Source organism: Mustela erminea, chromosome 5 (genome assembly GCF_009829155.1).
Source record: "Mustela erminea isolate mMusErm1 chromosome 5, mMusErm1.Pri, whole genome shotgun sequence".
Taxonomy (NCBI): domain Eukaryota; kingdom Metazoa; phylum Chordata; class Mammalia; order Carnivora; family Mustelidae; genus Mustela; species Mustela erminea.
Window position 1 is genome coordinate 50,556,233 of NC_045618.1, and position 25,504 is coordinate 50,581,736.

General features: G+C 38.8%; 1 protein-coding gene across 7 annotated transcripts in view; it reads left to right on the plus strand.

Moving 5' to 3' along the window:
• CHD8 (chromodomain helicase DNA binding protein 8) overlaps positions 1–25,504 on the plus strand; it is a 62,700-nt gene that overhangs the window by 16,086 nt on the left and 21,110 nt on the right. For 4 of the 7 annotated variants that reach the window (XM_032343047.1, XM_032343041.1, XM_032343045.1 and 1 more), the window contains exons 2-11: positions 4,776–5,830; positions 6,698–7,060; positions 7,776–8,161; positions 9,492–9,606; positions 15,652–15,834; positions 15,915–15,983; positions 16,338–16,393; positions 16,865–16,982; positions 20,764–20,847; positions 24,221–24,358. In XM_032343047.1, the coding sequence (XP_032198938.1) occupies positions 4,988–5,830; positions 6,698–7,060; positions 7,776–8,161; positions 9,492–9,606; positions 15,652–15,834; positions 15,915–15,983; positions 16,338–16,393; positions 16,865–16,982; positions 20,764–20,847; positions 24,221–24,358 (2,355 nt within the window). In that variant the 5' untranslated portion in view covers positions 4,776–4,987. The remainder of the gene's footprint in view (positions 1–4,775; positions 5,831–6,697; positions 7,061–7,775; positions 8,162–9,491; positions 9,607–15,651; positions 15,835–15,914; positions 15,984–16,337; positions 16,394–16,864; positions 16,983–20,763; positions 20,848–24,220; positions 24,359–25,504) is intronic. The other 3 variants (XM_032343049.1, XM_032343048.1, XM_032343046.1) reach the window with 2 other exon arrangements.

Here is a 25,504-nt window from a genome sequence, read left to right on the forward strand (position 1 = left end):
ATTTTCTGGAAGTGCCTATTACAAAAAAAAAAAGTATTTGTCAATATGGTGTTAGTTCATTATCTTCTAAGAGGATTAACAGTACAGAGAAGTCTGGAAAATGGATGTCTGTAGTTCAGTTTATATAATTTCATTTATTGGACAGCTGGACTAATCTCTGTTGCAGTGTTTCTTATCCATCATAAACAATAAACTATGATAAACTCCCTTTTGAGAGACTGTAAGAAATCTTATCCTACCATAGAGATCTTGATAACCCTTCAAAACCAGGCATGCTTCTCCACCCCTTGCCCCCAGTTGTGTTTTATAGATCCTCACTGGCCAGGAAGTTTTTGTTCAGTTTTATTGACTATAAATACCCGAAACAGTGAGATGTGTTCTTCCTTTTCCATTTGATAAATATAAAATTATGACATTGAGTATGCACTTTCAAACTACACATATTTTTCATCCCCTGGTTGAGAATCACTACTTTGTTGAAAGGTATGGGGAGATTGCAATGGAAGGTATAGAGTAGAATGAAAATGAAGTCCTTTACAGACGTATTGTTATTGAAATGGGCAAGGGAAAGGAGACTGGTAAAATAAAAATAGAAGAGTTGGGATTTTACAGATTTCTTTAAAAAAAAAAAAGGAGATATATCAAAGGTGGTAAATCTGCAGAACATCAGTTTATACTTACTTCATGGAGAAGGAATACTTCTCCCTTTAAAAGAAGGTGAGATGAAAGGCTGTTAACATAAATTGTTTAACATTAACTGGCTTGTTACATGGAGATTATAGATAGGTGGCCTTGAATTCTAACCTTAACCGGCTGGTATGTTTCACTTCTGCCCAGTTCCCCTAAGGTTTCTGTCATGAGTTTAAAATTATGGAAAGTGAATATGTGCAATTCTCAAACTCTGTCTTTCCTTTTGAGCATTTATGTGCATTTCTTTTTGGGGCAATGGTAGGCCATGACTGGCTTTTCATTCTCAATATGAAAGAAGTCTGGTATGACTTCTTTAGGCAATGGTTTTACTTAGGGATATTTAAGTGCTTCATATATTTGAAAGCTTAACATCTATTTGTTTATTTTTTAAGATTTTCTTTATTTGAGAGAGCACAAGCCAAGGGATTCTGGGGGGAGAGTAGTAGAGGGGGAAGAGAAAGAAGCAGAGCACTGCTTCTGAGCAAGGAGCTGGATGTGGGCTTGATCCCAGGACCCCCAAGATCATGACCTGAGCTGAGGGCAGACACTTAACCAACTGAGCTCCTCAGGTGCCATTTAACATCTGTTTATTGTTGCTACCAGCAATTGAACCATAGAAAGATAATTCATGGGATAGATGAGCTTGGTAGAATAGGCCAGATGTGGATATAGCCAGGATGACCCACAAAGTAGGAATGGAAGGAGAGTTGAAGAAAGTTAGAGGTATGATGGAAGAAGGTTTCATCTTTGAGAATCAAAGACAACTTAAACATGGAAATTAGAAAAGAATCAGGAGACTAGGATTAAAAAATATGTACAAAATGAATTAGATCAGTAGAGGTGAGTTGATGTGAGGGGACTGAGAAGTGGTGAAACATGGTGGTGTGGCATTAAATCAGTGGTGATGTTTTTAAATTATGAGGTCCAGACTGAACTGGGGAAGTAGAACTTTGGCCCCAAAATTGGGAAGGGAGATAAATGATAAATGTATTGATTGACCTTTAAAAACTTAACTCTCTCTTTCTCTCTCTTTTTAAAAAAGATCTTATTTATTTGACACAGAGAGAGAGAAAGAGAGAGACAGCAAGAGAGAGAACACTAACAGGGGGAATGGGAGAGGGAGAAGCAGGCTTCCTGCTGAGCAGGGAGCCTGACATGGGTCTCAAACCCAGGACCCTGGGATTATGACCTGAGCCGAAGGCAGATGCTTAACAACTGAGCCACTCGGTGCCCCTAAAAACTTACTCTTGAGTTGTTTTGAGGGTAAGGAAATATTTCAGAAACTGTTAGCCTTGTTTCTCCCATGAAAAAAGTGAGATTTCTGTCTGAGATCAGGCTGCTATGGAGGAAAAGAATAAATAGCAAGGAATAGTGGAAAGGAGAAAATCCTTCCTGCCTCATGGAAGAAGAGACAGGTTATAAACTATTAGTCAGCATAAACTTCTAGTTAGAGGAAACATTTATTGTAGTTTTTGTATGACACCTAATTAGATCTGTTTAATGTAACTTCTGTGGCAGTGAACAGATGAAAGATAATAAGTAGCCAAGTAGGGCATAGCTAGAAAAAAGCTGATGGTAGTGTTGAGGAAATTCATAAAATTATTGAGTAGATTTTTGTTGAATCAAGAAATGCATAAAACTTTTCTCATTGTCATTTGGAGCAACTTTGGGGCAGGTATTAGGAGAAGCTGGAATGAGCTGGTGGAATAGTTTGGCCAAAAGTGGGAAGCGATAGGGATTCTAGGGGAGATGTGAAGGATGTATTTACCAAAACAAGGAAGATCTTGTTCAATATTGGTAGAGTGGCCACATGAACTTTGTAATTTTGTTGTGCCAACTACTGATCAGTCTGTTCTCTTTAAATCTGAGTTTCTGGGCTATTTACCCATATTTTATTGTTTTATAAGGGTACCTGGGATAAGTTGAGGAAGGGAAAAAGTAGTTTGTGGGTTTTAGGGAAAAGTCTTCAGTAAAGTCTATATTCTGTCACTGACAAATGTCTTCGGTGTCTTCTAAAAGTTAAGAGAAAAGGTTTTATCAACCAAGGCTTTCCTGAATGGTCAAGTATAGACATCATATACAGAGAACTTTCATATTTTCATATAGTTTAGTTATATGGTGGTGTACTCCTAATTCCTTGTTTTAGTTTTTCCTTTTTCCAACATTTTCACGAACTTACATCTTCAGATACAGATTTCGTAAACGTATTTTCAGTTATTTGTAGGACAGTTTTTCAAGATGGGAAGTTACTGTCTCATCTTAAGATCAGGGATACCATTTAGTTTTTAAAAGGTCTGAATGGTTCATTCCGTATACTGCAGCCAAATATATTAATTCATTTAAGTATTTTTTTGGTATCTCCTGTGTGTGTGATATCCTCCTGGTTCTTTAGGGATCCACGCATAACTAAGATATGGTTCCTACCATCCAGGAACTTTTTGTCTCTTGGGGAAAGAGCAGCTGGACCACCATGCAGGGTTGTGCAGAGTGTGCATTGCACATATTCATTATCATCATTGATAATATGTTTAGTATGGCAGTTTTCCAGTAGATGGCAGACAAGCATCTTAAGGAGCAGGCAGCTTTTTATAATTTGCACAAAGGAACCATTTGGGCCTTCAGAGAATATGGACATGAGACCGGTCATTTTAGTAAAATATTAAGTACAAGTGTTTTAAATAAGGTGCAGACAACACTGTGAGTATTTTGAGGAAGGTGAAAGGACCAAGTCATCACAAATTGCTTTGCTGTGAAAGGGGCAGAGTTTCAGAGCTCACCTTTTGGAATAAAAGGAAGACCTTTGAAAGGGTAGGAAAGATTTCAGCTGGGAGAGATGCTTGGGAGTGGGGCAGGGTAGGTTCTAAGCAGAAGCTACAGAATAATAGGCAAAGTCATGCAGATAGGAATCACATTAGGGGAACTGTATAGTCTAGTTGGCCTGGAATGTAGGTTATATATAGGAAATGATGAGAGAAAAAGTTGGGAATATAAGTGGAACTAAAATGTACAAGTCTTTTTTTTTTTTTTTTTAAGATTTTATTTATTTATTTGACAGATAGTGAGAAAGGGATTACAAGCAAGGGGAGTGAGAGGGAGAAGCAGACTTCCTACTGAGAAGGGAGCCCAATGTGGGGCTCAATCCCAGGATCCCGGGACCATGCCCTGATCCCAAGGCAAATGTTTAACCGACTGAGCCACCCAGGCACCCCTAAAATGTACAGTTCTTTGAATTTCTTGCAAAGGAAGTTTTTGATCTCAAATATGAGAAAGGGGGAAGAGAGTTAACAGAAATAGTATATATAAATTGATATGTTAGCTAGAATAAAGTTTGGGAACTTCTGGGTAAAATCACACTGAAAATGTAGCAAGATTGGGCACTTGGGTGGCTCAGTCTGTTAAGCAATCTGCCTTTGGCTCAGGTCTTGATCCCAGGATTCTGGAAGGGAGTCCCACATCGGGCTCCCTACTCCACCAGGAGTCTGCTTCTCCTTCTGCCCCTTCCCTCATTCAATCTCTCATGTTCTCCTGCTCGCTCTCTCTCTCAAATAAATCAGTAAAATCTTAAAGAAAAAGTGTAGCAAGGTTGTACTGTGAGTTTGATTAAAAGTGGCTATTTTTGCCAGTAGTAAGTGAAAGCATCTAAAATACAAGGGAAATTTATGAAATGCAATATATTTCAGAAACCTTTATCTACAGTCATTGAAATGCTACTGGCATATTGTTAAATTCTGTCAACTTAACCTGAAATAAAGTGAGTGAATGCTATACTCCCTGATCTCTACCTAAGAATGATAATTGTAGAAAGAAATGGACAGAGACAGCCAAGAGATCTTGACAGACAGAAACTTCAAAGTGTGTAGGTGTTTAAGAGCCCAAAAAGGAGTTTGGTTTATTTCTTTTATAGTTTTAGGTTGAAGCAAAAATGTGGGTGTTCTTTCTGCTGTGTCTCTGTCCTCAGATTACCTCACATTTCCGTTTTCTCTTATTATTTTGATGCCAGTTGATATTAAGGTAGTTCCTAAGAAGGAGAAGTTTTCCTTGAGGTCACCAATTTTGCTTATTTTCCATTTGTCTTCTCACAACAGGAGTTTCACCATCTTCCTCTGAAGACCTAGCCATCTTGCTCCATGAAGGTCAGGACAATCTGACATGCACTTGTATCTTGCCTCTTTACCTGAAGAGTAGTCCTCTTCCATTGTGTACATTTTTTTCTTAATAGGGGAGGGGAGGGGAGAGCCAGTACCCCCCCTCCCCTTCCCTCCCTAGACCTTGAAGTACCCTCCATTGCTTTCCCAAGATGGCAGACCCCATCATGGATTTGTTTGATGACCCAAATTTATTTGGCCTGGACTCTCTGACTGATGACAGCTTCAACCAGGTCACACAAGACCCCATTGAGGAAGCCCTTGGACTACCAAGCTCTCTGGACTCCTTGGATCAGATGAACCAGGATGGTGGAGGTGGTGATGTGGGGAATTCATCAGCAAGTGACCTGGTCCCCCCACCAGATGAGACAGCCCCCACAGAACTTCCCAAAGAATCGACAGCTCCAGCTCCAGAATCTTTAACTTTGCATGATTATACCACTCAGCCCGTCAGCCAGGAGCAGCCAGCCCAACCTGTCTTACAGACACCGACGCCAACATCAGGACTTTTGCAGGTCTCCAAGAGCCAGGAGATCCTGAGCCAAGGGAATCCTTTCATGGGTGTCTCTGCCACAGCTGTCTCCTCCAGTAGTACTGGAGGACAACCGCCTCAGTCAGCCCCTAAGATTGTTATCCTTAAGGCCCCACCAAGCTCCTCAGTCACTGGTGCCCACGTGGCACAAATTCAGGCCCAAGGTATCACCAGCACAGCTCAGCCCCTGGTGGCTGGCACAGCCAATGGTGGAAAAGTTACTTTTACCAAAGTGCTAACCGGCACTCCCCTTCGACCAGGTGTTTCCATTGTCTCTGGTAATACAGTGTTGGCCGCCAAGGTCCCTGGGAACCAGGCTGCTGTTCAGCGCATTGTCCAGCCCAGCCGACCAGTAAAGCAGCTGGTCCTACAACCAGTTAAGGGTTCAGCTCCTGCTGGAAACCCTGGGGCCACAGGGCCCCCACTGAAGCCTGCAGTTACACTGACCTCTACACCTACTCAGGTGACTTGAGTGAAAGGGGGAGGTGAATTTTGGTTTAGTAGAGGGCCCAGCAACTGTGTGAGAAGAGAGCACATGAGACCTATCTCTAGGAAATCCTGTTTAAATTCTACCTATGCTTCTTTAAAAAATCAGTTAGCATTGACAGCCACATACTTGCTACTTACCAGGTGGAAGCAGTTAATGTTGACATATTTTTTTGAGCTCTTATTACATGTTTACACTGTGCCTAGCTGGTCTTGAACAAGACAGACACAGTCCCTGTCCTTACAGAGCTCACGATCTGCCAGGAAGGCAGACAGTAAACAAGAACTCACAATACTGTATGATACAAAGCTTTATGAGAAATACTGGATGCTATGGGAACAGTCATTATTTATTTATATTTGCAAGACTTACTGAAGCTATGTGTATATTTTCCCTGTTCTTATTACTGAGATTGTCCTCCTTTATCCAGTGAAAAGGCTAGTTTCTATTGTAAGAGAGTAGAGGTTCTAGCCTCTGAATAAAGGGCCAAAAGAGTTTGTGGGGGAGGGGATGGTATTAAAATAAGTAGGACCAGTGGAAAGAAGCTATGAGGAGGTGGATTATAAAGACTTTTGTTCTAATAGACTGCCAGAAAATGGAATGACTACCTTAGAAGATAGCCTTCCATCAGGAGTTTGTGAAAAATAGGCCTGATACCCACTGGGCAGAGGTGTTACAGAGAAAACTCAATCAGGACAGATAAGAGGACGAAAAAAATAAATTGTACTGTGTCTTCTGCCTCTCAGTTTTGATGGTTCTAGGATGAGGAACACTGGTGTAAATACTTAAGAGTATATCATTCTTTAATGTTGCACCTCTTGCAATTTCCTTTCTTCACTCTAGGGTGAATCAAAACGCATCACCCTGGTCCTCCAGCAGCCACAGTCTGGAGGTCCCCAAGGACACCGGCATGTCGTTCTAGGGAGTCTACCAGGCAAGATAGTGTTACAGGGCAACCAGCTGGCAGCCCTGACCCAAGCCAAGAATGCTCAGGGGCAGCCCGCCAAAGTAGTAACTATCCAGCTGCAGGTGCAACAGCCACAGCAGAAAATCCAGATTGTACCACAGCCGCCAGCATCACAACCGCAGCCGCCCTCAACCCAGCCAGTGACTCTCTCCTCTGTGCAGCAGGCTCAGATAATGGGGCCCGGACAAAGCCCAGGACAAAGACTTTCAGTACCACTGAAGGTCGTGCTGCAGCCGCAGGTGAGACCTCCACAGGTAGCCCCCTGTTGTCCCCTTCAGCAACCACTCATTGTTGAGTGTGGGGTCCTTGGAGTCATGCCTTGGAACTGAAACGCAGGCTTTTATTTCTTTTACTGTGGAGACTTCGGTTAATTATATGAAGAGATTTGAGGGTCACTGTGAGGTTTGGGATAAGAGGTGATTTATCTAATATTTGTCTTCAAGCTGTTTCATTTACAATCTTTTTCCTGATATTGTTGTGGAGTAGAAGTGATTGGCAGTATTCTTTCATTTGGAAGATAAAGAAGTTGTCCTAAAGAGGTCAAGTGATTATCACTCCTCCCACCCCCCCACCCCCTACTGGGATAAAGGTACACCAAGAGTAGAATTTGATTTTATTTACTTTTGGCCTAGAGATCAGGATTAGTCATACAATAATGGAGATGTGTATTGACGTTAGGAGCATGGTAAAGGATATTGAAGTTTGCTTTGGCACAATTCTTGCCTTTTCTTATCCCCTTTCAACTTAAAAAAACAAAAACAAAAACAAAAAAAACCACCAGAACAAAACACTTTTTTCCCCCCTAATATGTCCAAGTTCGGTAAGAGTTGTTCCGAATCTGATTCTTAAGGAATTAGAGATGGAAAGTTTCCATCCTATCTGCTTTAGAGCTAGATTTTATTTAGGCCATTTAGCTACAAACATATTGAAATTTTAGTGTCTTTATTTCTGTAGGCTGGCTCTTCCCAAGGGGCCTCTTCTGGGCTCTCCGTAGTTAAAGTTCTAAGTGCCAGTGAAGTGGCAGCTTTGTCTTCACCAGCAAGCTCTGCTCCTCATACTGGGGGCAAGATAGGAATGGAAGAAAATCGCAGGCTGGAGCACCAGAAGAAGCAAGAGAAAGCCAATCGGATTGTAGCAGAAGCTATTGCTAGGGCCCGTGCCCGGGGTGAGCAGAATATACCTCGGGTCCTAAATGAGGATGAATTGCCCAGTGTTCGGCCTGAAGAAGAAGGTGAGAAGAAACGCAGGAAAAAGAGCAGTGGGGAGAGGCTCAAGGAAGAAAAGCCAAAGAAGAGCAAAACATCTGGTACCTCTAAAACTAAGGGCAAGAGTAAGCTGAAGTGAGTACAACCCTTTGCTGATTGGTTGGGACATTTGAGGGAAGTGCACTTGTTTTTAAATTAGTAGTGAGGGGTGCCTGGCTGGCTGAGTCGATAGAGCATGTGACTCTTGATCTCAGGGTTGTTAAGTTTGAGCCCCACATTGGGTGTAGAGATTACTTAGGAAAATAAAACTTAAAAAAATAAATCAGTATTAGAGGAACTACTTTTTTTTTTTTTTTTAAAGATTTATTTATTTTTTTGAGAGTGAGAGTAGGGGAGAGACACAGAGAGAGAGAGTCTCAAGCAAACTCTGTTCTTGGTGCAGAGAGTGATAACGGGCTTGATCTCATGACGCTGAGATCAGGACCTGAATTGAAACCAAGAGTCAGACATTAAACTGGCTGTGCCACCCAGGCACCCCTAGGATCTGCTTGTATTTAGCAGCTATACACATAGTTCAAAGTGATCTGTGACAAGATAGAAAGGCCTTTCTTTTCTTTGTCTCAATGCTTATATGATTTGTTAAACAGAAATGTGCAAATTAGCATATTTTGAAAGAGAAGCAACAAGGCACAGGAAAGATAACTAATTGTTGAATTGGGGGTTAGGATTAAAAGTTGACTGTTTTTATATGTCTTTGTGATTTTGTATCACCGTAGTGTGGAAGAGATTTCTCACTATCCTATACCTACTAGGTATAGCTGCCCTGTTCTTGAATCTCATCTGAACTAGAGAAGATTTTAGCAACCATTGTCAGCCTAAAGGAGTGTCGGCAGAACCAGGGCTTACCACAATCATCTTCTCTTTCCCTTCCGTGTCTTGTAGCTTCACTCCTTTTTCCCTGGCTTCTACCCCTTAGGATTCTTCAGGCTTTGTGGTGGAATTTTAATAATGGTTTATAATTGGAGAGGATTTTTTAGCTTAAAAAAAATTTCATATTGCCGGTCTTAGTTAATCCTCAGCAATTGTCAGGCTGGGTATTTTCATCAGTGTTTATATTACAAAAAAGGGACCTAATGTGCAGCTAATGACAGAACTGGACCTAAAGTGAGGCCTTGTAGTTCTTGGGCCAGGATTCTGTTGTCTTACGCCACTTTCCTTCAGGTATTTGTGAGTATAGTAGTAGAAAGGATTAGTCATATCTGGTTGTAAAGGCCAGCCAGTGGTTTAGGAACCCGAATATCTTCTATTTTCAAACACCTTACTCCCTAACGATGTGTCGTACTGACTGAAGAGCTAGGCACTGCTGTTAGGAAGTTTCATATATGATGGTTTAGATTAATTATATTTTTCTCCTCCTAAATGAATTTGACCCTCACTGCAAATGAATTTGGTTTTTCCTTTTTAGCACCATCACTCCTGTGGTGGGTAAGAAGAGAAAGCGTAATACCTCATCTGATAATTCAGATGTAGAAGTCATGCCTGCCCAGTCACCCCGGGATGATGAAGAAAGCAGCATTCAGGTAAAAGGATTCTGAAAGAACTTAGAAAAATCAAGTTTAATTCTGACAGGCAAACCAGGAATAGATAAAAGAGACTTTAACCCTGTGCATATTTCAAGAATTTTTCTAAAAGAGAGGTAGGCCTAAAAGGTAAAAGAGGTGGGACCTGGTCATGGTTGTATCTTTTAAAATTTTTATTTTTTAGGCAAAAAGTATATTACCATACTATACAAAAGCAGTAGTCATTTTCTGAATTCCAGTGTTTCAGAAACTAAGCAGCTATGAAATTATGCTTCATGGTTGTTATGACTATGTCAGTACTTTGGTTTCTCTTAGAACTGTTCATCTATTCCTTTGCCTTACCTTTTCTACACTTTAGGGTTCTGACTCTGTGAACTGGGTGCTTAGGCACAATGTTTTTTCCTACCTTTTTAAGGTGAGAAACACTGGAAGAGAATAAAAGAAGCTGGACCAGAAGAAGTTTGGTCCTCTGTCTCTGATTGTTGCTTTACAGTATCATCTTTGTCTCTGGTTTCCAACCATACACAGAATCTGGTATTAAGATTTGGGAGACCCATGGTACTTCTGAGTAATACTATGGGCCTGGCCAATTTTCTTAGCTACTGTGTCTGAATTTTTCCTTGGTAAATGGAGGCTTGTACTAAACAAACCTTAAGTGCTGCTGTTGTTATTAATACTCAGAAATGCATTCCCTCTTTCTTGATACACTCATTACTTTGGCAAACTGATACTTGGGTTTTTCTGGGGAAATTAACATTAGAGACTAGCCAAGATAAAATTGAAAAGGAAAATGAGACAGAAATTTGACTTAACAAACATTAGATATAGTATGAAATAATAATTACTAGGAGTGTGGAATTAGAGAAGAAATAACATTAATAAAGATAATAGAGTCTGGAAATAGATTCAAATGGTTATGAGGATTTAGAATATGAATTAAAATGCCATTTTAAATCAATGAAAAGAAAGAATATTTAATTAATTATGTTAGGACAACTGGCTACCCATGTAGGAAAAAAATAAAACCAGATTTCTTGTGTCACTTTTTAAACAAATACGAGTTTAATTGAAGTCCAAAGGTAAAACTTGAAATCATGAACTTATTGTAAAACATGGATGAGTTTTTTAAATAATTCTCAGTTTTTTTTTAAAGATTTTATTTACTTATTTCACAGACAGAGATCACAAGTATGCAGAGAGGGAGGCAGAGAAAGAGGGGAAAGCAGGCTCCCTGCTGAGCAAAGAGCCCGATGTGGGGCTCGATCCCAGGACCCTGGGATCATGACCTGAACTGAAGGGAGAGGCTTTAACTCACTGAGTCACCCAGGTGCTCCATTCTCAAGTATTTATAAATAATTCTCTCTTCCTAAGGGGGTTTTCAGAAGTCATAAAAGGAAAGATAGATATATTTGACAATGTAAAAATTAATGCACATGTAACAAAATTCTACAAATAACATAGTCATTAAGAGCATAAATTCTGCAGCAAGAATTCCTTGGTTCTTATCTTTACTACTTACTAACATCGTCACTTCAGGCAAGTCTATTTAACCTCTTGGTGCCCCAATTTCCTTATCTCTAAAATGCAGATAATAATGCCTACCAAATGGGTGGTTAGGAGAATTGACTGGAAGCATTTATAAAGCAATTAGGACAGTGCTTAGCTCATGGTAAGACAGCATAGGAAGAGTTATGTATGTGTATGTTAAATAAAATAAAGGGTCAGGTAAAGTATTTGTTAAATAATTAGAAGACAAACTGAAGGCAAGTCTTTGTAATAACAAAAATACAAATTTTAAAAGGTGGTGTATTAGTTTGCTAGGGTTGCCATAATAAAATACCACAGACTGTGTGGCTTAAATAGCAAAAACTGATCTTCTCATAGTTCTGAAGTCCAAGATCAAGGAGTCAGCAGGTTTGGTTACCTCTGAGATCTTTCTCTTTGGTTTGCAGAAGGCTGCTTTCTTACTATGTCCTTACATGGTCTTTTCTCAGTGTATATATCCTGGTGTCTTTTTGTGTGTCCACATTTCCTCTTGTAATTATGCCATTCAAGTTGAATTAGGGCTCACTCTACCAGCCTCATTTTATCTTAATCGTCTCTCTAAAACTCTTTCTCCAAATACAGCCACATTCTGAGGTACTAGGGATTAGGGTTTCAACATAAGAATTTTGGGGGATTGGGGCATTTTTTTAACTCAGTTAATTGTCTGCCTTTGGCTCAGGTCATGATCATAGAGTTCTTGGATCAAGCCTAATGTTGGGCTCCCTGCTTGGCGGAGTCCGCTTATCCCTCTTCCTCTTCCCCTCCCCCTGCTTATGCTCACACTCTCTCTTGCTCGCTTGCTTACTCTCTCTCTCAAATAAATAAATAAAATTTAAAAAACACACACAAAAAACTTAGAGGTTTATAATTCAGCCCATAAGTGGTAATGCCATTGTTGGCAGTGGAGTTCAGGAAAAGGTGCTTTTCACACAGTTGATGGGAGTATTGAGACAATCTTTCTAGCTAGTCAGTATTTCAATATGTAACAAAATTTAAAATGTCAGTGACTTTGGACTCAATGATTATGCAGGAAGGAAACTTTCAAAAGTATGTAATGATGCATATGTATTTCAGCAGTATTTGTAATAGCAGAAAAATTCATTGTCCATAGAGGAGAAATAGTTAATAAAATTCTGAAAATCTGTACCATAGAATACTGCCTGGCAGTTAAAAACAACAAAGTAGAAGGGTGTGTGACTCTTGATCTTGGGATCATGAATTGAACCCCCACATTGGGTGTAGATTTATGAACAAACAAACAAATAACTATTAAAAATAATTTTAAAACCCCCACAAATCTGTTGAAGGACATTTGGGTTGTTTCCATTTTGGAGCTATTATGAGTAAGGCTGCAGTGAACAGTTTTAGTACTTCTTGGACATGGGTTTTCATTTCTCCTACCTAAGGAATAGGATTGCTAGACCATAGTAGTTACATAAATAAACATTATAACTCTGTAAGAATCTGTCAGCTTCCAAAGTGATTGTGTCATTTTACACTTGCACCAGTAATGACAGTTCCAGTTCCACATCTTCAGTATTTGGTTTTGTCAACTACCCATTCTTTTTGAATACTCTTCTGTAGTATTCCATATTTTGATTATACTGTAATTTGTTTAACTAGTTCCCTATTGATGGGCATTAAGATTTTTCTCTGGTCTTCTACTATTATAAGTAATGCTACAAAGATTTGTATATATGTGCAGATTTATTCGTAGGGTAGTAACTTTGAAGTGAAATTTCTAGACCAAAGGGTATTGTCAGATTTTCTTTTATAGAGGTTATGCCCATGTGTAGTCTAACCAACAATGTATGTGCAAGTTCCTATTTCAGTATTTGATCAGACTTGCTGCTTTTTACCAGTCTGTTAGGTAGGTGCAAAAAACGAAAAAAGGTATCTCAATTTAGGTATCAGTTATAATTTATTATGAGTGTGAGCATCTTTTTACATTTAAAGTCATTTGTGTTTTTTTCCTACTAACTGTCTATTTATCGTATTTGCCCATCTTTCTGCTCTGTTATGGATCTTTTTCTTAGTTACTCAAAAGAACTCTGTGCTTAGGAAATGGAGTATTTGGTGTTTTCCCCATCAGTTTATTATTTTTCTCAACTTTGTTATAATATGTATATATCTCAAATTTTTTGCAAGGTAAAATTGATCAATTTATTAGAAACATATTTCCTGCCGCCAGATTATAAAAAATTCTTCCACACTTTCTTTGATGTTACATCTTTTTAAGATTTTTTTAAAAAGATTTTATTTATTTATTTGTCGGAGAGAGAGAGAGAAAACACAAGCAGAAGGAGAAGCAGGATTCCCCACTGAGCAAGGAACCTGATGTGGGACTTAATCCTAGGACCCTGGGATCATGACCTGAGCCAAAGTCAGACTTAACCGACTAAGCCACCCAGGCATCCCCTTTTTAAGATTTGTAAAAAGATTTTGGAAATCCTTTATTTTTATGTAATTTAGTTTCTTTCAACCTCTAAATAGCTAGCCATTTGTTTCCAGTCCCATTTATATAATAATCTACTTTTCCCTCACCGATTAGAAGTGCTATTTTTATCATGTTCTATATCCACCTAGTATTTTAGTCTGTATTTGGACATTATTTCATTGACCTGTTTATCTTTTCTTAGAGAGGTTCCAACCTTTGTTAATTGGTATAGCTCTTTTGTGTCCTTAATATCTGGTAAGGCCAAGCACACTTTTCCTATTTTTCCTGGTTATTCTTTAGTGTTTATTTCTCTCTTTGACTTTTTGAATCAGCTTATCTAAATAAAAAGTTCTGTTAATTTTATTTTGTCATTTTTATGTAATGCATATAATTAGAATTAAGTCTTATTGTACGACAATGTATGTTTTTATTTTTTTATTTTATTTATTATTATTTTATCATTATTATTATTATTATTATTTTATTATTCAAGTTCTCTTTAAGGCCTCCTGGAGTGTTTTAAAGTTTTTTTCATATAGATTTTACATATTTCTTACTAACTTTAATTTTTTAGATAAGTAATCTTTTTATTTTTATGTAGAATTCTTTCTTTTTTTTTAAAGATTTTATTTATTTATTTGACAGAGCACAAGGAGGGGGAACAGCAGAGGGAGGGGTAGAAGCAGGCTCTCCTCTGAGCAGGGTACCCAGTGCAGAGCTCAAACCCAGGACCCTGAGATCATGACCTGAGCCAAAGGCAGATGCTTAACTGAGCCACCCAGTGCCTTGAATCTTTCCTTTCATTATGTTTTATGGCTCAGTTTACATAAGAATGATAGTTTTAAAAATTGATTTTATGCCAGGGAAGTTTGCTTAATTTCTGTAGTTCTGTGTCTAATAATTCATTTAATTTGGTTGGGTTTTTCAGAGATATAATCATGATTGAAAAATAATCTTTTTTTTTTTTTTTGGAAAAATAATCTTTTTTTAAAAAAATTTATTTATTTATTTGACAGACAGAGATCACAAGTAGGCAGAGAGGCAGGCAGAGAGAGAGAGGGGAGGAAGCAGGCTCCCTGCCGAGCAGAGAGCCCGACGTGGGGCCTGATTCCAGGACCCTGGGAACATGACCTGAGCCGAAGGCAGAGGCTTTAACCCGCTAAGCCACCCAGGCACCCCTGAAAAATAATTTTATCTTTCTATCCTTCCCAACTTTTTATCATGAACTACAAAGTATTACTTAAATTACTTAATTAAAAAATATTTTACTCGGGGTGCCTGGGTGGCTCAGTCAGTTGAGCATCTGACTCTTGGTTTCAGCTCAGGTTGTCATCTAACGTAAATCTAAAATGTATTGATGCGGAAAACTCCCCTAAAAAGTACTGTTAACAAAAAGGTAAGTAGCAGGGACGCCTGGGTGGCTCAGTTGGTTGGGCAGCTGCCTTCGGCTCGGGTCATGATCCCAGCGTCATGGGATCGAGTCCCACATCAGGCTCCTTGCTTGGCGGGGAGCCTGCTTCTCCCTCTGCCTGTACTGCCACTCTGCCTGCGCTGTGCTTGCTCTCTCTCTCTCTCTCTGGCAAATAAACAAAATCTTTAAAAAAAAAAAAAAAGGTAAGTAGCAGAACAATGCTGTAATCATCATATAGTATGATTCTATTTATTAAAACAAAAAAACCTTAGAACTAAAACAGAAAGCAAAATTAGTAACAAAACATTCTTGCACCTTGGCACTTCAGGGTTGCTCCTTATAGAAAGCACATTGTACCCTTCAGGTAGAGTCCTGTTTCATTTTACCAGAGTTTCTTGGCAGTAGTATCCAGGTTACTTTCAGGTGGATTCTGGTTCTTTGAAAAAACAGTTTGGCAAATTAATTTGTATTTGCTACATAAAGAATATGGTTTGATATCACATAATTTTGTAAATAAGCTCTTTATCTTTTTGGTTTGGTTTTTCATAGGGATTTTGGAGTAAAATAAATATATGACTATAGGCAAATAGTTTTAAAGGTTTTTCTCTTTGATATATCTACATAGTTATTTTAACCATTCTTTCCGCTACAGAAAAGACGCTCAAACCGCCAAGTTAAGCGAAAAAAATATACAGAGGATCTGGATATAAAGATCACAGATGATGAAGAAGAAGAAGAAGTGGATGTAACTGGTCCAATAAAAACTGAGCCTATCCTCCCTGAACCCGTGCAGGAACCAGATGGCGAGACTTTGCCTTCCATGCAGTTCTTTGTGGTAAGCTGAGAACTTAAGCAATATGAGAGGTTGTCCTGCTCCTCACAGTCTCTGTTGACTAACTGCATTTTTTGCTACAGGAGAATCCCAGTGAAGAAGATGCAGCCATAGTAGACAAAGTGCTTTCTATGCGGATTGTGAAGAAGGAGGTAAGGCCTTAACCCTTCATGTCAACCCATAATGCTGCATTCACAGGCTCTATTTAATAAACACCTTTGGATGCCAGGATATATTAGTAAAGTATAGTTATGGTGGAGGGAGGTTACCTAGAAAATAGGAACTGTCTTATTGCCTCTTCTTTTGGTTTTCTGTTTAAGATGGATAGACTTATTTTTTCCAGCTGTCAGATCTCTTGTATTGGAGTACTAGGTTAGTTCTTTAATCCCTCAGTCACTAATACACTCTAGGAACATTGGTATGAAGCTCTACCATGAGTAGTGAAAATTAAAGCTTCTTTCTTTGACAAATAAGGTTATTAATAACTATGATTTCTTTCTTCTCAGCTTCCTTCTGGACAGTATACTGAGGCAGAAGAATTCTTTGTCAAGTACAAGAACTAGTATGTGATTTGTGCAAAAAGCTTTTCACCCTAAACCCACAGGGTTGTAAAAAGTTCTCCTGTATAGTCCATCCTGGGTGGGAATGTGTCCCTTTTTAATAGTCTCCTAGCCCAAGTTGTTGTTTTCTTTTGAGGAAAATGTCTATTCAGAGAGGAGTTTGGGAATTGCGTTTCTCTTCCTGTTTCCCAACAGGAAGGTGGGATAAGGGTGGTTCCTGATAAAATCCCTTGTGATTCTCTATACCTTAATTTAACATTAAGACCTTTCTACTCAGACTGGTCAGTGGACCAGCAGAATTAGCATCATTTGGGTGCTCGTTAGAAATGTGAACTTTCAAGCCTGCCCCAGACCAGGTGTTTGTGTGCAAAATCAGTCTTAAGAAGCACTTACCATTGTGCCTGCTTCTGGCTTATCCCCAAATCTAGCCTACCCTTTCTCACAGCATGACCAGCTATTTCCATCCCCTTCAGCTCCTATCTACACTGTGAATGGGCTACCATCTCCCAACTAGAGAAGGATAAAAGGATCCATCAAAAACTAAAGCGCTTCAAAACCAAAATGGCTCAGATGAGACACTTCTTCCATGAGGTAATTAGGAATAGGTATTACCTATCGTTTATTTCACAGAAGCAAAAATTATTGGGGTTATCAGTCTTGACTGATTACTTAAGACATGTTTGTTTTGTGTACATGGGTATGAAGTCTTAATTTTGATCATTGGACTTTCCTAATTTAGTTGCCCCATGCTTTGTTTTACTAGGTCTAAATTAGGTCTTTTTATAAGTTTGTAGGATGTTTTGGTATTGACTTACTCAGTATTCATGAAGTATTTTCAAGATGGATTTTAAACTGACCTCTCATCCACTTGAGGCATTCTTCTTCTAATGTCAATCTGTAGCAGTTGATGGTTTCTGTAGGCATAAGCAACCGTTTCATTAGGAAAGAACATTTATTTTCTAAAATTTCTAATCCACTGTAACAAGAAATGGTGATATAGGAGATTTAATTTCCCATAACCATTCCTTTTTTTTTTTTTTTTTTTTTAAGATTTTTTATTTATTTATTCGACAGACAGAGATCACAAGCAGGCAGAGAGACAGGCAGAGAGAGAGAGAGGAAGGGAAGCAGGTTCCCCGCTGAGCAGAGAGCCCGATGCGGGGGCTCGATCCCAGGACCCTGAGATCATGACCTGAGCCGAAGGCAGAGGCTTTAACCCACTGAGCCACCCCTCCGCCCCTCCCATAACTGTTCTTAACTACTGGATAAACACTGGAGTATGCATTAAGGGTCCCTTTTTTCTTTTTTTTTAAGATTCCATTTATTTATTTGACAGACAGAGATCACAAGTAGGCAGAGAGGCAGGCAGGGAGAGAGAGGAGGAAGCAGTCTCTCCGTGGAGCAGAGAGCCCAATGTGGGGCTTGATCCCAGGACCCTGGGATCACGGCCCGAGCTGAAGACAGAGGCTTTAACCCACTGAGCCACCCAGGCACCCCTCCCATAACCGTTCTTAACTACTGGTTAAACACTGGAGTATGCATTAAGGGTCTTTTGAGCCATAGTTTAACTGTCCATTTTGCTTTGAAAGCTTTGTGTATATATATATATATGCCCTTGCTGAATTGGGGTTTGTCATCTTTAGCATATATATAGAACTGCGTGCCTTGAGAAGACAGATTCTTTTTCAAAGCTTTTTAGAGCTAAAGGGAAAAAGTTCTAGTAAGAAAGATTGAAGGAAGGAACTAAATGCATAGTTTTAGCAAAAAACCCCTCAGTTCTGCCTGAATATGTATGATAAAGCTAACTTGACCGTCAGGTTTGCAAATAAATTAACTATTTCTCATCACCTGGAGAGGGCAAGTAGGACCATGTAGTTTTATAATTTCTTTTTATATGAAAGTAATAATTGGGTTGTGTTTTTTCATCTATGTTCTTTTAAAATATAATTTGTGAAATGTACAATGAAACTGTAATACCATTCCAGCCAATATTAGATGTACAATTTGTGACTCTTGAACCAGTCTCTACTAACTCATATGCCAATTAAATCTTCATATATAGGTAGGCCATTTAACCAAATCAGTCATTCATTTATTCATCATTTATCATGTGCTAGTTTTTATGGAGAACAAACCAGATATGGACTGTGTTACCATACAGCTCACCGTCTAATTGGGGAGAGAGAAATATTAAAAAATAATTCTAATTGTGTTAAGTGCCAGAAAAGAAAGAGCACAAGGAGCCATAAGGGGAGGGGGAGGAAACACCTACTTTGGATAATTAGGGAAGACTTACCTGAGAATTGAATTATGAATAAGAGCAAGGCTATGAATCCATGTAAATAATATTGCTGACATGGGAATTAGCATATATGAAGGCCCTGAGACAGGGTGAGGCACTGAAAACAAGGTACAGTTGAACAAAAAAGAGTGAATGGCCCAAAATGAGATCAGAAATTTAGGCAAGCAGTGCATACAGACCTTTTAAGCAGTCTGGTTTTAATTTTGTTTTTATTCTAAGTGCAAAGGAAAATCAATACATTGTTTCAAACAGGTCAAAGACATAATCCAGTGATCACTTTTAAAAGATAACCTAGACTTTGGAGAATGGATTGGAGAAGAGTAAGCATGAAAGTATGAAGAGCAGTAAGAAAGCAGTTGAAGATTTCTAAATAGGAAATATCATGGCTTAAAAGTAGAATGGTTTCAAGTGGATAGAATGGATAGATTAGAATTAACAGGGCTTGGTTATGGTGGCTTAAAATGATAGGTTTGTGGTCTGAGCAAATGGGTTGAGGTGGCATCTATTAAAGTATCAAAGATGTTAGAAGCAGCTGATTGGGGGAAATCAAGAGTTTAGCTGGGTGGCCCATTTCTTAAGCATCTGTTTTCAGGGTAGGTGGGTGGCTCAGTGGGTTAAGCCTCTGCTTTCAGCTCAGGTCATGCTCTCAGGGTCCTGGGATCAGTGCCCACATCGGGCTCTCTGCTCAGCAGGCAGCCCAGCCCACTTACCCCTCTCTCTGCCTGCCTCTCTGCCTGCTTGTGATCTCTCTCTGTCAAATAAATAAAATTTTGAAAAAAAAAAAAAAAAAAAAAAAAGAATCTGCTTTTGGCTCAGGTCATGATCCCAGGGTCCTGGGATCGAGCCCTGTATCAGGCTCCCTGCTCAACAGGAACTTTCTTCTCCCTCTTCTACTCCCCCTGCTTGTGTTCCCTCTCTTGCTGTCTCTCTGTCAAATAAATAAATAAAATCGTTAAAAAATTTTTTTTCGTTTAGACTATGTTAACCTTAAAATTCCTTAACCTATCTCTAGTAAGCACAGATACACAAATCTGGATTTTTCAGGTTGCAATTAAAATTTGGATTTTATCAGCATATAAATAGTTATTAAAACCTTAATAATGATTAAAGCCATCTGAGGGGGGAAGGATTTCTATACATTCTAATAGTTCTGTATTTTTTTATGAAAGTTCTTTCTGTAATAGTATGGATGTGAACCCAGAACCAAGGCTTTAAGACTTTTCCCAAATATAGAGGTCCAGGTGAAGGAGAAGGAACTGTATGCCAGAGTGGCAGGAGAAAGATTAGGAAGCAAAGTCACGAAAAGCAAGAAGGAAAAGTGTCTTAATTAGGAAGAGTTTTTTCCTTAAAGTTTCTTTAAGATCTTTCTTTGGAGTCTTTGGTTATTTGTTTTCAGATACCACCCAAAGTTGGATACCAATGATTTAGAAGAAAAAGAACCAGTGAAGGTGATCAAGAATTGGCTAAAACCAAAATAAAGGGGGAAGGGCTATTGACAAAAGTGTAGTGTCTCAGAAAACCCAAGGGTTTTTAAAGGAGAGAATTAGGAATTGTGGAGTAAGTGAGATGAGGACAGAAATGTTCCATTATATTTGGCAATTTGGAGATTATTAATAACATCAACAAGAGTAATTTAGTTGTGTGAAGGAAGTGGAAGGTAGAGTGGAGTGGCTGCTTGGGTATGAAGCAGAACAGAAAAATAGTTGCAGGCAGATGAAGAATAAAGGAGGTCTTTTTAAGATGTGAAATAGTAGAATATAAGTGTGTTTATGGGAATGATCCAAGAGAGATTCCTAAGAGGCTGAGAAGGGGTAGAATCCAGAGAATATATGGAGAGAATGACCTCTGTTAGAAGACACTTACTCTGGTCATAGGTGACAAGATAGGTGCAGATTTAATTAAGTTTTTAAAAAGGATTTTATATGGTGAAAATGGTGGGGGGACTCCCTTCTGAACGCATCTTTTTAAAAAAATTTTTGAAGTGAGATCACCAGGTAAAGGTGGGATGGAAGGTTGGGTTTACTGGACAGTGATCTTTTGGTCTTACTGTTTGTTTCATAACTCCTCTAGGATGAAGAACCCTTCAATCCAGACTATGTAGAAGTGGATAGGATATTGGATGAGTCTCACAGTATTGACAAAGACAATGGGGAGGTGAGTTGGGGCATGGTAGAACATTGAAGGTCTCAGAGATTTCTACTGGTCTGCTTGCTCATCCTTTATTATGAAGATATGGCTGAGAAATCCCTTAGACAAAAAGGTATTTTTGAGTTTTTCTGAGGCCTCCTTAGAATGATACTGGGAAGGGGCACCTTGGTGGCTCAGTGGGTTAAGCCGCAGCCTTCGGCTCGGGTCATGATCTCAGGGTCCTGGGATTGAGTCCTGCGTCGGGCTCTCTGCTCAGCAGGAAGCCTGCTTCCTCCTCTCTCTCCGCCTGCCTCTCTGTCTACTTGTGATCTCTCTCTGTCAAATAAATAAAATCTTAAAAAAAAAAAAAAATGATACTGGGAAGGTAAGGGAATAGGGAGAGAGGCTAAAAGGAAAGCTTCTCATAAAGTCAAACATTGAGCGCTGTAAGTACCAGGAGCTATATTAACAAGTACTCCTCCACCTTGATCTTGTTTTCTCTTAGATTTTATATGGAAGACCCCTGACGTCCGGTTAAAGGTTATAGAAGGGGAGAGGAATGGGGATACTTCATAAATCTCCATATTTATAAATATAAAAATGCCTCCACAGACTCCTAGCTTTCTCCATATCACTGAGAGTTTCTTTTTGAACTTACCATCAATTGAATACATTTTCATTTATCATTAAAACTAATCTACTGCATCTGAATCTATACTTTTAAACAGAATATGGAATTGCACTCCCACAGATTCACATTCAGTAGATCTTTAGGTGTGACCCAGAGATCTGGATTTTTAAGTTGTTCTCCAAGAGATTGTCAAACATAGCTTGATTTGGGAATCACTGCACTAAAGCTCTGTTAGCAGATTGGTCATGTGCTAAAACTAACCTGTTGATATAGTTTCATAAATCAGTTTTTTCATTTTCCAAATAAGTTGAAAAGATCTAAGCCACCAGTGAATTCAGCATTGTGTCTTTTTAAATATATTTCAAACTTAGACTATGAATCACCATTCCCTTAGAAACTATCGCTTTCTTTTCACTTCAACTATAAGTTCTTGGTAGGGCCACATTTCATCAAGTTTTTATCACATCTGACAGTTACTCAGTCTTACCCAGTGACCAGTAGAGAACAACACAACTTAATTAAAATGTCAGTGCCAGTGGTGAGCTAGGCTCACTCACAAGCTAAATGACATGTGTCCATATATCACCCTTATGGATTCTAAGAATCAGAAGTATTCCCTCTCTAAAATTCTATGTTTACTCTATTTTAGAAGCCTTTAGGGTCATTCAGAACCTTAGACATCCAAGGCCTATTACAGTTCATTGTCTTCAGATCCTGACAAGCATGCCTCAGAAAACACATTTTCTGCTTTTATGGGTTGGGGTGGGAGTTACTGTTTATTGTTCATTAGCAGGAGGTGAGTGGGGAATGGACCAGTTTTTAGAATGGACATGTTAGCTACTATTAAATTCTTGTCATTTTTAGGATCTCTGCCTTATCAGTCTTGAACATCTTATGCTCTTACCAACATACTTACCACTCTTAAAAAAGCAATTGATCTTTGGACTGTCGGAAATGGCAAGACAGATGAAAATGTTTTAGTTTCCTGGTGCTATAAATTGTGCTCCAGTATTGGATTACAACATTCTGTGAACCCAATTTTCCCCCTCCCCAAAATAAGTTTAATTGGTCATCCTTTTACATGACCTAAGAGTGGAAAACCAGATTATAAATAAGTCCTTGGAAAAGTAAGTTAAGATGCCGGAAATATGTTATCTGGACAAATGGCTTTATGTAGGAAATGACCTGTGTCACTATAATTAAGAAAATAGGGAAAGAGCAGCTAGATTAATTCTAGGGATTCCTTGATCTGTAATTCTGTTGAGGTGCTTATATCTTCAGACTTCTTGCTGGCTGTTTTAGGGGTATTCTGTGAAGTGGTACTAGAGATTCTTACTGATTACACTAGGTCCCATCTAATCCTTTTTTCTTTCTTTCTTTTCTTTCTTTTTTTTTAAGATTTTATTTATTTGACAGAGATCATAATTAGGCAGATAGGCAGGCAGAGAGAGAGGAAGGGGGAAGCAGGCTCCCTGCTGAGCAGAGAGCCCGATTTGGGGCTCAATCCCAGGACCCTGGGATCATGACCTGAGCCGAAGGCAGAGACTTTAACCCACTGAGCCACCCAGGTGCCCCTAATCCTTCTTTTTGCATATAGACCAAAAATAGAAATGCAGTCAGGGCAGTGATCAATTTGAGTCATGAGAACAGGAGCCATTTTACCCCAGGTCACTGACTGTCCCTTTGCAGCAGAACACATATATAGAGCACAGTACTGTAGTTAGAACTTTAGTATTTGCCCCTCCTCTCTTCTTTCTTGTTACCTGTCTTCAGTGACACCTCTCCTAGTTACCTCCTAGCTCACAAGCAAATCTCTTTTCCACCATATGACTTCTTTTTGGAGTAGCAACTGCACTCAGAGCTACAGAAGCTCAGAAGCCCAGGGATTTCAACCCTGCTTTGCTCTAATGGGTTAATCCATTCCTCACTTAGGAAAGTAGCCTGGCTTCCACTCTTTCACTGTATTAAATTTGGTGTCAGGATAATAGTATGAAGCAGAGCCCTATCTTTCAGTTTCAACCTAATTCAACATAATGTTGGAAAAGCATTTATTTTATTTTGTTTTTTGCATTTTCATGGTTGATGAGCATAATGTTTTAGTGCTTAGTGTTCTAGAAACTGCTGGGTATAACTTTGCCTCTTAGAACAGATTCTGATAAATTGCTTGGAAAAATGATCCAAGCCATGAATAGTACAGTGCCTCAGCAGGTGAGCCTATGATTGGTATTCCCAGCCTATTTTTTTTAAGTATATTTTTCGTTTTAAAGATCTTATTTATTTATTTGACAGACAGAGATCACAAGCAGGCAGAGAGGCAGGCAGAGAGAGAGGAGGAAGCAAGCTCCCTGCTGAGCAGAGAGCCCGATGCGGGGCTCAATCCCAGGACCCTAGGACCATGACCTGAACCAAAGGCAGCGGCTTTAACCCACTGAGCCACCCAGGCGCCCCTCCCAGCGTATTTTTTAAAGCACTTTCTAGGTATTAACACTTTGTGATCTGATTCTGTAGTCAAATTCTTACCCTTTGGGGCATCTGGGTGTCTCAGTTGGGCATCTGCCTTTGGCTCGGATCATGATCCCAGGGCCCTGGGATCGAGCCCCACGTCAGGCTCCCTGTGGGAAGGGAGCTCTCCCTGCTGTGTTCTTGTTCTCACTGTCTGTCTCTCTGTCAAATAAATGAATAAAATCTTTAAAAAATAATTCTTACCCTTTAATAACAGCAGAGAACACAGAATCAGTTTATTAAGGCTTTTAGCTTTTTCTCTCTTAGCCTGTAATTTACTACCTGGTGAAATGGTGCTCGCTGCCCTACGAGGATAGTACGTGGGAGCTGAAAGAGGATGTTGATGAGGGCAAGATACGAGAATTTAAGCGGATTCAGTCAAGACACCCAGAACTCAAAAGAGTAGTAAGTACATTTGCAATTAGAATGTAAAGTCCATGTAGGTAATGATTTAGTTTTTACTTATAGCAGTTTATGTAGTTGTTTTAGCGTTTAATACAGAAATTTTCAAACATATACAAAAGTAAAAGAAACAGTATAGTCTACTAATTTCCAGATTATTTTAAAGCAAATCCTAGATTCCTTTTCTTCATCTTTAAGTATTTCAGTGTTTATGTCCAAAGGTAAAACCACTTTTATACCTGAGAAAATTTAACCATTTCTAAATATCAACAAATAACCAATTGCTATATATATTTCCCTGATTATTCTAATTTTTGTTAAATTGTTTAGATTGGATTTTGAATAAAGGTATATATAGTGCTGTCAGCTAATGTGTCTCAAATATCTCTTAATATTAGTTTCCCCCTACTTTATAATTTCTCTTGAAGAAATCAGGTGGTTTGTTCTCTAGGGTTTTCCATAGTCTGAAGTTTACCAGTTACACCCCTCTTGGAAACTTCTAATGTGTTCTCTGTTCTTTATTATTTTACATAAATGCTTAGATTCAGAACAGTGGTGTCCACTGGAACTTTTTAGCACTGTGCTTAATATAGTAGCCAATAGCTACGTTGCACATGCTCAGTAATCACATTTGGCTAGTGTCAGATGTAAAACATCATCATAGTTCCATTAGTATCACTCTTTTAAAGGCTTGATCAAATGGGGAAGGGAGACACTAAATCTGTTTTATAGGTGATTCTATCAGGTTGTCTTTTGTGATATTAGTCATTTATGATCATTGCCTCGGCCTGTTCTTTAAGGAATTCAAAATGATGTTATTTTAATTATATCATGTTTTTACTTATTAGCTAGAATCTCCTATAAAAGGAAATAATGATTCATGTACTGTTTGGTTACTCTGAGGTACAGATGATATAGGAAAAGAAGATAAATGCTTTGTTTTCTTTCTTTATTTCCCAGATATCAAAATAATGAAGTAGTTCTCTTGCATTCTCCAAAAGTGACCAGTGGTTTTGGTTTTCCTCTTTTATTAAGTTTCTTAAACTTTGTTTTAGTTTAAACTTTATTATGAATTCATGAATTTGAATGTATTTTAAATGTTTTTAAATCGATTTTGGCTCCTAGAACTCCCTAGTAAGTTTGCCTAAT